General features: G+C 43.5%; 1 protein-coding gene across 1 annotated transcript in view; it reads left to right on the top strand.

The window, feature by feature from the left end:
* The first annotated feature begins 411 nt into the window (after positions 1–411).
* The window catches only part of PLCB1 (phospholipase C beta 1), a 681,896-nt gene continuing 666,574 nt past the window's right edge, over positions 412–15,733 (top strand). Inside the window, exon 1 of the mRNA XM_027118192.1 lies at positions 412–851. Coding sequence (XP_026973993.1) covers positions 753–851 — 99 coding nt within the window. The 5' untranslated portion in view covers positions 412–752. The remainder of the gene's footprint in view (positions 852–15,733) is intronic.

Below are 15,733 nucleotides of genomic sequence, written 5' to 3'. Positions count from 1 at the left end.
TGTGGTCAGCGCTGGAGAGCTCCAGCTAGAGGGGAAAGCAGTGCGTCGCTTCTCCGCTCCCTCCGACGGCTCTCTTTTCCCACCCCGTTTGGACCCAAGGACATTTCCAGGCTCGGGCTCACGTTCCCCATCAAACCCCCAGGAACGCCTGGCTCCTGTACACCCCAGCACCCCGCCACCGGGGCACGAGGCATGCTCAGAGGCGCGGCGGCGCAGGCGTTGGCTGCAGTGGAGCCCGGGAGCCGGAAGGTGCCGCTGCGTTCCCGCTTCCCGGCGCCTGACCCAGTGCGCAAAGTTGGGCTGGAAGCCGCCGAGGGAAGGAGGGACTGAGCGAGCGCTGGTGGCGGGGAAGGGGGGCGGGAGGAGGAGGGAGAAGGGGAAGGAGCAGGGCGGGGGGGCGCCGAGCGTGTGTCATTCGCGCTCTCCCTCCATGTCTAGAGGATGTGCTGAATGGTACGCCAGGAGGCGACGGCGGCCGAGGAGCAGTATCCGGCGGCGGCTGGCAGCCCTGCTTGGCGGCTCTTTGCCCTCCGAGGCTCCGCATCCACCGCGGGCGCCCGACCCCGCGTGCCGCCCGATCATGGCCGGGCGCCTCGCCCCCGCGCACCCCGCCTGCTGAGCCGCGCCGGAGGAGGTGCGGAGGCCGGCGCGGGAGCAGAGGCGAGCGCCTCTGGAGCCGGGAAAGGAGCCCGCGCCCTGCGCCCCGTCCCTGCCGCGCTCGCCCGGGCTGCCCGGAGCCCCGATGAGCCCTGATGGCCGGGGCTCAGCCCGGAGTACACGCTCTGCAACTCAAGCCCGTGTGCGTGTCCGACAGCCTCAAGAAGGGCACCAAATTCGTCAAGTGGGATGATGTAAGTCGGGGCGGTTGGCGGGGGTGCCGGCGGGGCGCGGGGCAGGCGCGGGCCTCTCGTGGGGGTGGGGCGAGGGGTGCGTTATGCAATGGGCGCACCCGGGCGGGCGCGGGGGCTTCGGAGCGCTCAGGTCGCCGCCGCCCGGGCGGGTGGCCGACAGCGGCGGCTGGGCTCCCGCTCTTGGGTCCTTGGGTTCGGTAGTTGACGTCCTGGCTGGGTCTGGTCAGCGCCCCCTGAGGTCTGAAATCTTTTGGGCCAGTGGAGCCGAAGGGGCCGGCGTTGCCGGTGACGGGTCCTGAGAGTTTGGAAAGTGGGGAGGGTGAAGTTGGGACCCGCAGGAAAGCGCTGCGGTGTGAACAAGTCGCGCCCCTCTCCGCGCGCCGACGCACCCCCTGTTACCTCCTTTGGTCCCTTTCGAGAAGGAACTGCCCGGGAGTCCGAAACTGTTGAATGGTTGCTCAGCGTCTTAGCGCTTTTCTGGGCGCCCACGCGGCAGAGGCAGAGGACACAGCGGTCCAGCCGACAGGTGGTCGGTGATGCCAAACTTTAGCGCCCGGCTCCGCAGAGAAGGGCCCTGAGAAAGGCTGGGGAGGACACACCAGGGGAGGGCTGAAGAGCAGAAGAGGGTAACTGAGGGGTCGATGAGGGCTCGGTGGGCCTGCAGGCCAAGCAGGAGGGCAAGTTTCTGAGAACTGAGCTGGCTGGAGTCTTCAGTTCGAAATAGACTACAGAATAGAATACAAGACATTACCTCAATTTACCTTCATCTTATGCCAGGAGGGGCTGGGCTAAGTCCAGTACTTTACAGGAACCCTGGACCCTAGGACTTCAAGTGAATCCCCCCCGCCACCCCCACCCCCCCTCGCCACCCCCACCCCTCCTTGCGCATTGCCTTCAGACACTTTAATAATCTTGCTGAATACATGGGGATCTTCGGATATTAGTTTATCAATTTTATGGCCTAGATATCATTCAACAGGTTTGACAAGAACAACCCATGGGAATAAACCTGAGCTGCTGGATCTAAGGAAATTTGGGTCCAAATGACTAAGACATCTCTTAAACAGGAGGAATTATAGGAGAATGAGGCATTCTTCTTGCTGAAAAGATTTTCCACCTAGTAAATTATAGCCTGTTATTCTCCAGGGTATTTTTCTTTAATCTTCTTAAGCCATTTTCCAGTGTCTGAAAACAATTTAAATATTCCAGGTAGAGAATCCAGTTACTTAGCTGAGCAGGTCTGTGTCTATATTTTATCCATTTGGAAGTGCAAACAGGACTTGGAGGCTAATCCCACAGCTTCCTTGAAAGCTCATACCACTTATTAAATGCTGTAGGCATTCTTTTACTATGGACTTTACACTTTTCTCCTTGTGACCTAGTCTAATGACCGGATGCTTTGTAAATGGATTATTCCAGAATCTAAACAATAAGTTCAGACACAGATGAAATGCTTTGTCTGTCTCAAGGAAAAACAAAGAAAATGCAGTTCAACAACAAGTAAAGCAGTCTTGCCCATCTTGAGATCCTCAGATAGAAAGCTAATATGATGATGGGTTTACTGAGAAAGAGAATGAAGAGCAGAAGGAAGAGAGAGCGAGCGAGCGAGCGAGAGAGAAGGAGACTATGCAGAATAAGAAGGGTATTCCAGGATAAGCTCTGGATTTATTCACAGAGATGATTTGAAACTGCATTTTAAATAATTCTCCAGATGAACCGGTTTGCAAGGCAGAAACAGAGACACAGATGTAGAGAGCAAACGTATGGACACCAAGGGGGGAAAGTGGCGGGGGGTGGTGGTGGTGGGATGAACTGGGAGATTGGGATTGACATATATACACTAATATGTATAAAATAGATAACTAATATAAATAATAATGAATAAAATAAAATTTAAAAAGTGAAGAAAAAATAATTCTCTAGAATGTCTTGTTTGGAAGAAAATATGAGTGTCACTTTGAAAATGAAGTTCTTCTGTGGAAACACTTTTTGATACATCCAGGTAGATGACTTTTATTATGTGCATTTATGTCACATATATTTCTTCCTCACCTACTAATGCCAGGCCCTGGATTAGAGCCTGATGTGATGAAGAAATCAGCAAACCCCCTGCTGTTACCGACCTTACATACTAGGTGGAGGAGCCAGAAAATTATCAAGAACACCGAAGATATAGAGATTATGAGGGCTGCAGGGAGAGTGATGGAGAGGCTGCTAGTCAAACGCCACCTGCAGAAGGTGAGAAGGGCTCCCTCTGAGCATTGAACAGTGAGTTTCTGGGGCAGTCCGGTAGGAAGGATATGGGCACTAAGGAGAGGGCCAGGAGAATCTCGGATCTTTCATAGGGGAGAAACCAGATTGCACCTAGGAGTCAGGTTATGTGGAATGCAATGGACTATCCTGTAAGTTCCTTGGTTGGCCTTCTTGGTCTCCATGGTGATCTGTGGAGTAAGAGGGACCCAGACCTTCTTTGGATGGTTTTTTCCTCCCCAGGTGTCACCCTTCTACTCTTCCCCGTTCATATTTGTCCTTCTAGTGTCAAGCCAGTTTAGGTTATCTGGCTAATTATATTGCATATTAGTGAGACTGTGTGTTGAAGACACAGAGAGCTAGATCTTGAGTCCAAAGGCCTGGGTGTACCTGCTGATTCTTTTACCAGTCAGCTGTGTGATTTTAGCTTAATCACTTAACCTCTGTGAATCTTTGCTGCCTCTTGCTCAGACTGTGAGAATGCTGCATTTCCTACCTATTTCATCTAAAAGTTGGCAGTAGCTGATAGGTAAAGCAGCCCTTCTCACACTTGAGCGTGCATCAGAAACATCTGGGGGGATTGGTAAGGTTCAGACTGCTGGGGCCCACCCTCAGTTTCTGATTCAGAAGGTCTGAGATGGAGCCTGGGAATTTGCCTTTCTCATAGGGTCTCGGGTAGCACTGATGCTGCTGGTTGGGGAACCACACTTTGAAACCACTGAGATAAGGTTTGTGAAAAAAACTTGGAAAGTATGGTAGAGAGCACAATCTTGCCGCCTGTGTACATTTTCACTGGTTTGTAAGTTTAATTTTATCTCTGTGTTTGTATTTTGAGAAATTCTTCCAATTATTACCTTTCTACCTACCTAGGAGGTAGAAAAAACTCGGTGACATAATCGTGGACAATCTTTTTAGGTCTTCTGGGATATTTAGGAAGTGTCTCTGATGCCCAGGCTGACTTAACTCACATTCATGCATTTCTTTTGAATTTCTTAGAGGCAATGAAACATTTTCAGCATTTTCATCTGCTTCTAGTGGGAGTGTTAGACAAGGAAAGGAAGGAGAGAAGCTTCTTGAGAGGCTGTCTAGTCTGACTTCCTGCCTCTGAGCAGGGGAGGCTGCTGTGTTTTTCCTTTTCGCTCTGACTTTGGGAAATACCTGCTGCCCACACCCCCGCCCCAAGGGTGTGCCCCATCTGCTAGTGAGGAAAAGTAAATGCTGGAAATAATTTAAAATATCTAAAATATCTGATCTCACTTAAAAATTGTAAACCCTCTTCTCTGATCTGTAAGCCGAAGGATGGGCAAACTCGAAACAGATTTTCAATAGCCCATTAGAAAGCATAATGGTACCTTTGAAAATGATGAGTTTGGGGCTATTTAGAATTGTGTAGAGATTCTGTCTTGTTCTTTGAGTGGCTAAAGCACCATAATCACCAGTCCTGTTGTCCTGACCATCATGTAGAATGGGGGATGTCACCCAGAGGGCGCAGTGCCCTGCATAGTCTGTTGGCTACCTACCAATGTCATGGTGAGGCTGTGGATGCTCTAAGGGTGGTAGCCAAAAGCTTTGACATTGGCGTTAACCAATCACAGCAGGCGGGCAGTGGAGCTGGAGTGGAGTCCTGGAGACATCCTGTTCCACCAGGGCCAGGCATGAACCATGCTTTTGCCTGATCCTGGGAAGGTCTGCGGGTCCCCAGTGTCTGTGGGAGCATGTGGAAATATTTCCATTTTTGAACAACTAGTAATGGTGTATAGGTATACACTGTCTGAACATCAAGGCCAACCCTTGTCCTTCGGAACTTGGCCAACAGATAAAGGACTGACCTATGGTGGCTATGTGTTTCACCAGTGATATGAAAGGATGCACCTCGCTTTTATTGTGCGTTTGTATCTTTGCTTTCATTTTGCATTTGTATACGATCAGTCTCTGGTAGTAGGAGGTGGGTGTACAGGACTGGGGTGTTTGAGAGTGAGCTAACTTTCTCCATCTCAGCTAGGGAGCTTGGGAGATTGTGAGCCTGGCCTCTCTCGTTTCTCTGTGTTGGACAAGATGTGGAGGGAAAGACGAAGGTTTCCCAAACCCTGATTTGCCTCAAACTCCTCATTTTCAAATGTACCATTATGCTTTCTAATGGGCTGTTGAGAATCTGTTTTCTGAGTTTGCCCATCCTTCCTTTTAAAGATCTGTGTCTTTGTTCTACAACCTCTGGGGCAAGGAGGCCTTCTCATTTGATTGTTCTCTTTTTCTCCACTCTCACCCTCCAAATTCAGAGCTCACTGTGGATGAATTGCTTAATACATCTCAACCTGTTTCCTCATGTGTAATGTAAGGATTGTAGTATCTCCTACTGCACAGAACCACTGTTACCATTAAAGGAGCGAAGGCACATGCATTGCTCTGTGTGGCGCCTGACATACAACACTCAATAAAATAAGTTGTTAAAAGTGATGGTCCCCCAATAATTAGAGGGCCATGAACTTTATCAAGGTGGTCAGTTTGTGTTGGATGACTCTTTTATTCTATAGGTGGGGAGATCCAGACTTTCCTTCCATTCCCTTTAAAGTGTGTTTTGATTTTCATATTTTATGATTTGAAAGGGAAAAAAAAGTTTTTTTACCCTTTTAAAAAATATAGGTATTTCAGAGAAAATGAATCTATGTAAAAAATGCAGGACTCTTTCTCTTTAAAGGAAGTCAGTTTCCAAAGCATCCAAAAGTTTTACTTCTACTTAAAAACCTTAGAGTACACACAACACACACACACACACACACACACACACACACACACACACACAGAGTAAGTGCACAGGTATGATGCCCAGAAGGAAGAGGAAACAGTTAAAAAAACCTTTTGTAATTTAGCAAAAAAAATTATATATAGATAGATATATGTAAGTCTCACATCATACATCATGTCTCAGAAGCATAATCTTACATTCAGAGGTCATAATTGCTAGACTGGCTAAGTTGTTTGAGAAGAAGGCTGAGGAAGCTTGGAGGTTTGGATGTGCTGAGCACCCTGTGGATTTGAACAAGTAACTCCCTCACCCCTCTCCACCACTCTGCCCTCCCCACCAAAAAACCCACAGCTAAAACCGGTAATAATAATAAAAAATCATGTTAGTATATTGCACATTTCCCAGAATCCTACACAAAAGCTCAGTTAGAACTTTTGCATTATGTAGAATCTGTAGTTGCGGTTTCCAAAATGATGACAAGGTGACACTGACAAGATTAATGAGGGAGCAGAGAAGGGTTTACAAGGTGGGCAGTCAGCAGCGTTCACTTTGGACAGGTTATAGGGGAAAGAGGGAAGAAACAGCCCTGGTTGGTAGGTGGTGGATCCAAACGCAGCCCCCAGAAGGGCTGGCAGGTGCCCTCTAAAATACTACTTAAATATGTCCAGATGTGTCCCTTTTTCATGTCCAAAGAGCTTTTGTGAATTTCTTATCGACAGTGATTACTGTAATCTAAGTGTAAGAATATCACTTTTCCAAAGTAAGTCAATAAAGTTATTTTAAGCTTTTGATCAGAGTGTAACGTTCATGAAGTAAAACACGCAAATCTCGTGTCCAGCTGGGTCAGTTTTCACAAAATGAACACTCATGTGATCCGCACCAGATGGAGAAACAGCATCGCCCGCCCACCAAGCCCCTGAATGCTCCCTTCTGGCCCCGACACCCGCTCTCCTGACTTGCAGCTCCGTAGGTTGGTTTTGCCTGTCTTGGATCTAAGAAAGCTATTTTCTTCTTATTTTCAATGAAAACAAAAGCCTAAAGCATTTTTATTATTGCTTTAGGACCCTCTTCAACAGTAACAAAAATGACTTATCCTGGGTTTAGATGGACCTTGATTAGGTCCTTATCTAGCCTAAGGTAAGGCCTGGGAAGTGAAGCAGGTGTAGTAAATGCCCCAAACGAGAAAGCAGTTGAACAAAACGATAATAATTGAGCAAGGAAATGTAGTGCCTACAGGCTGTTATTGGCATAGCAGAGCAGACTAGTAGAGTGCTGTTTCTGGAATATAATTTTCTGTAGTAGTTTTTCTCTCGCATCTTGCCTGACTTTGATATTCCCACCTATGGTGCAGTAGGATAATTTACTCTGGCTATTAGCATATCTCTAATCCTTCCCAGGAAAGTTTAGCATATCAGTAAATAGCTTCAAATGATATTTACGTGCAATGACTGTTTAAATGGGACAGGAACATTTTGCTTTTTTACATTGAACTTGTTAAACTGTAGTTAAATGTTTCTTTATCAGGATTGTTTCACAGTATCATGAACAAGGAGTGCCGGCAGAAAATGGAATGAGATTGATTGTGAATTGTCGACTAATGCTGTGGGTCTTCACCTAAATAACAAATATTTTGTAACTGAAGACCTTAGTTTTCCTGTTACTGGAGCTAACGTGAGGTTCAAGCAGCCTTTTCAGACTGTATCATAAATTCCATCTGCCCAGAAAGATTTCATAATGCTCCCCTTCCCCCATCTATTCCATGTCCCATCCCACAGTCAGTGCCAGTGCCCCTGTATATCAGTAAGGAAAGGAACTAGGACATATTTCTGAGATTTACTTGAGATTTTAAAGAAGCTATCGATTTCTGTTAAAAACTAAATGAAATAGCATATAAAGAAGGCTAGATTCTTGAAGAGGTCTTTGGCTTCCCCTTTGATCTCTTTGTGCTCTGATATTTGATTTTATTATTTTCTTCATATGTTAATTTTCAACTTGGGGAAATTTTTATTTTAAGTTTATTCTGAAAAAAATGCTTAGGTATATGCTTAGATATAATTGATGTTGACGAAATCTGTATACATTTATCAAGAAACTTAATTATTGTCAGTGGAGAAACATTATTCTATAAAATAAGAAAACATATTTAGTGTTAAAAGAGAATTAAAAGCATCCTACATATGGTTTTCATTTCAAGGACTTTTTTAGTTCACAGTACTTGCTCACTGTTTTGTTTCTTTTCATCACAATGAAGTTTTATGAACAAGTTTAAGGAAAATGAATTAGTTAACAAAGCACTTTTACCTGAACTAGTCATTGTGGATCTTAATATATAACATTGATACATAGGAGATTAAGAAGTTATTTTGCTGTTAAAAAATCAAACTTTCATTGGAACTTGTTTATGAAGTGGGTAAGGGAAAGTTAATTTGATTCATTTTATAGGAGAGGCCGTATAAGCTGAAAAAGGAAGACCCCAGAGCAAGTCAGCAAGTGGTCCCGTAGATTAAAAAAAAATGAAGGATACTGACAGGGATGCTTTCTCAGGTTTGCTGTTTGGTTGAATCTCACTTAGTCTCCACCCTCAGCGTCTAATATTCTGGCTGTAAATTCATTCCACCAGTATGAGATGCACTTATATGATATGTGAAGGAGGCCACTTCTCTGCATTCTTTGGTTTGTCTCTACAGATGTGTGGGATGTTGAAGGACGAAGTATGATCTTCTTTAGTCGTTCTTCTGTGTTTGGTCATAAAGAGGCAGTGGCGACAGTGGCTGCTCCCTGTCTCAGATTACTCTTCCTTTGTCTTCAGCTAAGCTGGTGTGTGTTTGACCCTAGCAGTTCCTCGTTGATTTCTCTCTCCCCTTTCTGAATGTGGTGGAGGCAACAGCTGTTCTCAAGGGTCAGTGTATCATGTTCTGGGGTCATTCACAGAGGCTCAACCTGAAGCCTATGTCTCCAGTCCTTCTAGTGATACTGTCAAGTACCTGTAATTAAACTCCTTTATGTTCAAAGTTTCCAGAGAGGTTTTTGTTTTCTTCATTAACCCCTACCCGATACGGCCTTTTATGGTTCTAGGATTCCATGAATTTCAGTTTTAATGTGCAATAACCACCCACACATCCTATGTAATTTTCTCCTTCAATATTACAGTTGAGTAAAATGGAGTTTTGCTATAATGCTGCCTCTCAAGTTCAATACTGAGAGTGAGTCCTAATAACAGGCCCTGATATTTATAAACTACTCTTATTTATTTACAGTCATGCCCCTTCAGTCTTCAAGACCACCTCGAGTGGTAGGAAAAGGCCAGATGTTATTATTCCCATCTTACATAGAAGCACACCGGGGCTTGTGTGTGGTGAGTTGCCCAAGGCACACAACTAGAGCCAAAGTCAGGTTTAAAGCTAGGTCTTCTGGTTAAATTCAGGACCTTTTCCAGTCTACCATGATATCCCCAAACAGTGGTAACAAAAGGCTTTTAATCGAATCCAAATGATTACCAGTTGAAAGAGATTCATTGACTTTTCCAAAGAATCCCCCTGATTTTAGGATTTGTACAAATGAGGCTTAGAACCCTACAAATGCCTTCCTCTTTGCGAGTGTCTTCAAAAACAGCTATTTTTATGGTGTGTATACAAAGCCCATTTTTGTTCCACAATGTAGGATGTAGGAACATAGGAAAACTTAATTTCTGCTTTGAGGCACAAAGACCAGGGCACAGTCTAGTCTACAAATGTTCAACATCAGTCAGTCACTGTAAAACATGCTCACGGAAAGATAGTCAGGAATGGTGTTAAAACAAAGGTCATTTTTTTCATTATCTAATAAGTGGCACTTTTGTATCTGGCAAGACTCATTACATGTGCTTTTCCATCTTTTTCTCTTCCAAAAATACTTGCAAATGTTGTCTTTTGCTGGATGCCCATTAAGACTGGTCCCATGGCTTCCTATGGGAAATCTTTGATGTTGGAAGATGAAAGATAAAGTGGGCATGAAGGAAGTGTAGAGGATGCCACTTGCACCCAAACGTGAGGCAGAATGGCTTGGACTTCAAGGTGCTGTCAATTGAGAGCCCAGATGTAGATTGCCAGTGCAGGAGCGTGCATGGAAGGAGGTGGTTATGCCTCATCTATACAACAACTGGACCAGGGCTCCTCAAAGACTGTAGCTTTGTGTTATTTATCTTCTTCCCTAGGGCAAAGCATAGGCCTGGCACTGAGTTGGTGCTCAGGGAATCTTTGTGGAATGAAGGAATGATCTGGTGTGTTTCTGGGTCACAGTGGGTTCATGGGAAGGGGGAGTGTGCAGTCATGAGGGAGGGTGGTCATGCTCCCAAGACACCTGCATGACACACTGTGTGTGGCATTGGTTAGAAAGCCCTGCCCTCCATCCTTCCATTCCATCTGACATCTCCCAGAGTCTGAGGGACGCTGTGACCTTCTTAACTTTGGTTTCTCCATGTGAGCTCAAGAAGCAAACTATTTATTGTCAATAGAGAGCTGATTGCTGTCATTAGCACGGATTTCCCGTAAGTGCTAAATATGGCTTAAGGTTGAGTGTGTAATCAATTGTGATTCGATATTGGTTGAAAATTGTGATGCTTAATGTATTTACATCTCTTATTCTGAATGTTACAAGTGGCTTCTGTTTTCTGGAAAAGATACACATATACCGAGATTTTGCAAGGAAAATTGCCCTTAAAGAAATTCAGAAGTGTTGGGAATGACAGAGCAAAAGACTGACGGGTGTGAAAACATCCTCTCTATCTGGATAATGATTCACAAGGAAAAAAATGGATACGTGAGCTTTATTGCCAAAATGAGAAAAATATTAAAGACATATAGTTTAAAAAATATTATTTATAATAAAAATTCTGCCTACACTATTTCTTCTGTATAGAGGGAATGGAAGTTACTGGGACAATATCATTGACATCCTCCCTTCCCCGCTTCTATTTCAATATACTTGGGCCACCTCTATGGTCCCACCTTCCCTCCTGTCCCTGGGAAAGCTCTATGTCCTGGAGCCCATGCCTCCTGGTTTGTTTGGATTCTGGATTCATAATTATCCTCCCCTTTGACAGTATCTGTGAAAGATTCCCTTATGTTGAGGCTCTTCTAAGAACATAGAAATATGCTTTTTAGTCATACAAATGCCAACATAGAATCCAGCACAATGTCGCCCACCCCACCTTCCTCCTACAGTTACTGCCCTCTTTTCCTCATCCTTCCCTCCACAAGGAACATGCAGCTTCTACCCACCTTCTCCTCTCCTAACATCCCACTCACTCCTTCTCTGCCCTCCAAAGCCTTATTCTGCCTTTGCCATTGCTTTGAAATTTCTCCTGCCACAGCTTCTGGCAACGTGTTGGGTGCCAGCCCAATTGATATTTTTCAGAATCTACCTTGATTCTTTTTCTGCAGTTTCCTTCCATCTACCCATTCAGTGTTCATACTTTAAATGTGTATTGATGCCTCTTATAAGCTGGACATTTTGCTAGTGTTGTGGATTTACAATGGTAAATGATTTGGTTCCTGCCCTCACGGAGTTGGTGCTCTGCTGGGGGAGATAGATGCTCAACAAAGAGAGGTAAATGATGTTACTATAATTGTGACAAGTTCTACGGAAAAAAGTACAAGTGAGTATAAGAAGTTTGGAAGGTTTTCATGGAGAAGTTCTGTTTAAGGAAAGACCTGAGTTATAAGTAGGACTTAAGCCAACATGAGGATGGGGAGTGTATTAGGTCAAACGTACAGGACATGTGGGCATCCCAAGGAGGGAAGGCATATGGGACTTTGAAGGACAGGGAAGAATAAGCAAATGGGGCACTTGGTGGCTCAGATAATGAGGTGGGATGGCAAGGGGTGCATATATGCTACTTAGGCCACTGAAAAATTTTATCATGAAGTCAGTAGGAAGCCATTAAAGCTGTGTTTCTGAACCTCAGTACTATGGACATTTGGGGCCAGACAATTCTTTGTTATGGGGTTTGGCCGGTGCATTGCAGAATGTTTAGCAGCATCCTTGACTATCTACTAGATTCCAGTAACAAAATCCCCAGTGTAACAACCAAAATTGTTTCTGGACATTGCCAACATTTCCCTGGGGTGAAAAACTGACCCTGGTCCAGAACCACTGATTAAAATGTAAACCACTGATTTAAATCTTAACTGATTTTAAAAAGTACTGGGCCCCTGTGTGCGCACGCATGCGCACACACACACGGCCAGTAGGGACATGAAAAGATGTTCAACAACATTAGTCATTAGTCATCAGGGAAATGTATATTAAAACCACAGCCCACCAGACCTCTAGCTTCCTGAAATGATTGGTTTACTCATCTGATGCCCCCACTAAACATTGAGCACCTTGTATGATGGGGGATCTGGACTTTCATTTGAATCCCTAGTATAGGCCTGCAGTATCTTGCATGGTGTTTGAAGGAGCATGCTTCCAACTTTTTGCTGTATTTTGTTAAAAGAGATTTGTATACCTGTCAGTAAAAGGCAACTTTTTAATGGTACTTCTCTCCACTGTTTTGCATCCTCCACCCTGGACCTTCTTCCCTCCTCTGCTTTCCTTTCCTCGGGGAAATTTCAGACTGGACAGGCCCTGGGAAGAAAATCCTCTTCCATGCTGATGCACATAGAACATTTACTTCACTGATCTTAATCTCACAATCCATCATCCAAGACTGCCTTTAGTGTGTGTGTGTGTGTGTGTGTGTGTGTGTGTGTGTGTGTGTGTGTGTGTGTGTGTGTGTGTGTGTTTCATAGTCAGGGCTGCATCGCTGACGTTTGTTGGGCATCACATCTGATTTTCTGTGACACTTGGAATTTTTTTTCCTTACATAGCTGTTTGTGTATGTGTTTGCCGTCTTTGGCTCTGCTGCTTTCTGAGGCAAGTCTTGGGCAATCCCTGTGGAGCATGGCTGGTTTTTTTCCCTTGTTGACTCTGTAACATTGATTAGTTGAGAAGTGCACATCTCTAGCCATGTGTGTTTTCTGTTTAACAACATGAGGACACGAAATCACTGTGGAGTCAGAATTGTGGTCAATCTAGGCCAGTAGACTTTCTGACAGTGGCACCAACGTGTGGGCTGTGGGTCTGTGGGTCTGTGAGCCGGTCCTCGACATTAGCCTTAATGGGTTATAGCTTGTATCAGTTTTATAGGGTGTCCATAACAAAGTAGCACAGACTGAGAGTCTTAAACAACAAAAATGTGTTTTCTCACAGTTTTGGAGGCCGCAGGTCTGAGATCAAGGTGTTAGTGGAGTTGGTTCCTTCTGAAGACCCTGATCTGTTCCAGGTCTCTCTCCATAGCTTGTAGGTGGCTGGCCTCCCTGTGTTGTCACATCATCTTCCTTCTGTATGTGTCTGTGTCCAGATTTCTTCTTTTTATAAGGACACCAATCCTATTGAATTAGGGCCTACCCTTAATGACCTCCTTTTAATTTAATCGCCTATGTAAAGATTGGTAACCATATAGGGTTGCAGTTTGAAGCACTGGGTGGGACTTGAACATACGGATTTTGGGGTGGGGCACAATTTAGCTCATTACTAACCTGAACCCGGTAAAGTAGAACTCAGAGGGCAGCAACGTATTGTCTCTATTCAAATACTTGAAGAATTGACACTTAGAGAAGCAACTAGATTTATTTTGTATAATTGGGTTGGCTGAAAAGTTCATTTGGAAAAACCCAAATGAACATTTTGGCCAACCCAATAATTAGGTGTTAAAACTAAATGGTAGCTGCATATATGGAAAAAAATCCCCAAATTTTCTAGCTGGCATTATCTGACCAAGTTTGCTTTGTGAAAAAGATTTCCCTGTTAAGGAGAAAACTTATTTTCTCATGAAGATTTAGAGCTCCACTGCCCAGTAGAAATATAAAATGAGCCACACTGGAAATTTAAAATTTTTTAGTAGCCACATTAATAAAGTAAAAAAAAAAAAAAAAAAAACAGGTGGAATTAATTTTTTTTTTTTTTTTCGATAAGTGGGCCTCTCACTGTTGTGGCCTCTCCCGTTGCGGAGCAAGGGCCCCGGAGCGCCGGCTCCGCGGCCCTGGCTTCACGGGCCCAGCTGCTCCGCGGCACGTGGGATCTTTCCGGACCAGGGCACGAACCCGTGTTCCCTGCATCGGCAGGCGGACTCTCAACCACTGCAACACCAGGGAAGCCCCTGGAATTAATTTTAACAATATAGTTTGTTTAACCCGATATATTTATTTACATATGTAATTAATATAAACAATTATTCATGAACTACTTTACATTCTTGTTTTCATTGTCAGTCTTTCAAATCTTATAGCACATCTTAGCCAACTCGCCACATTTCAAGCGCTCCGTGGTCTCAGGTGAGCCCATATTCAGCAGTGCAGGGGGACAGCGTTGCCATCTCAGTTGGGGCCAGATCATCTCCAAACAAATGAAAAATGGTTCTTGAGGGACAAAAAGTCTTCTTATTCTTTACTTTTTATTTTATATAAAGCACAGAATACATACAGCATATAAATAGATATACAGAATATCTGTGATATTAACATTTCATGGAAGATGATTAGGAAAACAAATGTCGAAAAAAGCCCTAATTTAGCAGATCAGTAATGAAACTGTTGAGTGACCTTGGTGTAGAGTCTGCCCTTGAGGCTTAATTCCAGTGCTTCCCTTACTAGCTTAGCTAGGTTTCCTTGGACCTAGTTATTTAAGCTAAGCCTTAGTCTACTTATATGTAAAATCGGGATAAGTGTCTACCTCTTAAAATATTATAAATATCAAAGGAGAAATTCCATTTCGAGTTCATATTGCAGTGATTGGCTCAGACCAAACATTTAGGATGTGTCTATTATTATTTGGTCAGGGAGTTCTGTAAAGAATATTCTGGTATTGGGAGGGAGTTTGGACTGTTTTGTCATTTCCTCCCAGTTTCTTTAGGACATTTTGTTTATTTATTTATTATTAAAGTATAGTTGCCTTATTATTATTAGTTTTGGGTGTACAGCATATTGATTCAATATTTTTATAGGTTATACTCCAGGGTATATAATTTGTTTTATAGTGATTCATTTATTTTCACATTTCATCTTTTTTTTGAGATGTAATTATCATATAACATTGCATTAGTATATGTTATTGATTTATATCAGCACATTGATGCACAAATCATAATAAAGAAGTTATAGGACTTTGTAATTTTAATATTGATTGCAGTGACTCTTTTTCTTACTGAAATATCTCTCATTCTTTTGGATGTTGAGGTTTTAAAAAGTCCCTTTACTTTGTTCCTTGACTGTCCTTTATTTAACCTAAAATCTTTTTGGAGATTTATGTAAATTGTAGAACAGCAGCTTCTTATATCATTATATTAGTCTTCATTTTTGATAAGATGGGATGAGAGTAAAATGGTTTCTGTCAACGAAAGAGGGGTAAATAGAGATTTACTGTACATTATCCACAATTACTAACTTAAAACAGGTATGTTTATTAGTGTTCTTCTTTTCAAGGTAGATGTTTATTGGAAAAAATACCTTATAACTTTAAATAAGCAAATTAAAGTTGAATTCCTAGTTAGAAGCCATGTACTTAGAAGACACAGGGATGTCTACATTTCAAGCTCACTGGTGCTCCTGGGCATTTACATCATTGTATTCCTGATTCAAAGCCTCACACATTGTAGGCCTGTGTCAGTGGATCTGAGTCTGGTTCCTGGACCAGTAGCAGCAGCATCACTGAAAATTAAGTAGAAATGCAGATTCTCAGACTCTATTCCAGATCTCCTAAGTGAGAAGCTCCAGAGAAAGGGCTCAGTAGTCTGCATTTTAACCAGTACTCCTTGTAAATCTGATGCACCCAAAAGTTTGAAAACCACCTTCTTATGGAATACACATCT

The sequence above is a fragment of the Aethalodelphis obliquidens genome, unplaced genomic scaffold (assembly GCF_003676395.1).
Source record: "Aethalodelphis obliquidens isolate GAN/ISIS:26980383/991018 unplaced genomic scaffold, ASM367639v1 scaffold18, whole genome shotgun sequence".
Lineage (NCBI taxonomy): Eukaryota > Metazoa > Chordata > Mammalia > Artiodactyla > Delphinidae > Aethalodelphis > Aethalodelphis obliquidens.
This window is presented reverse-complemented; position numbering and strand designations above follow the sequence as displayed.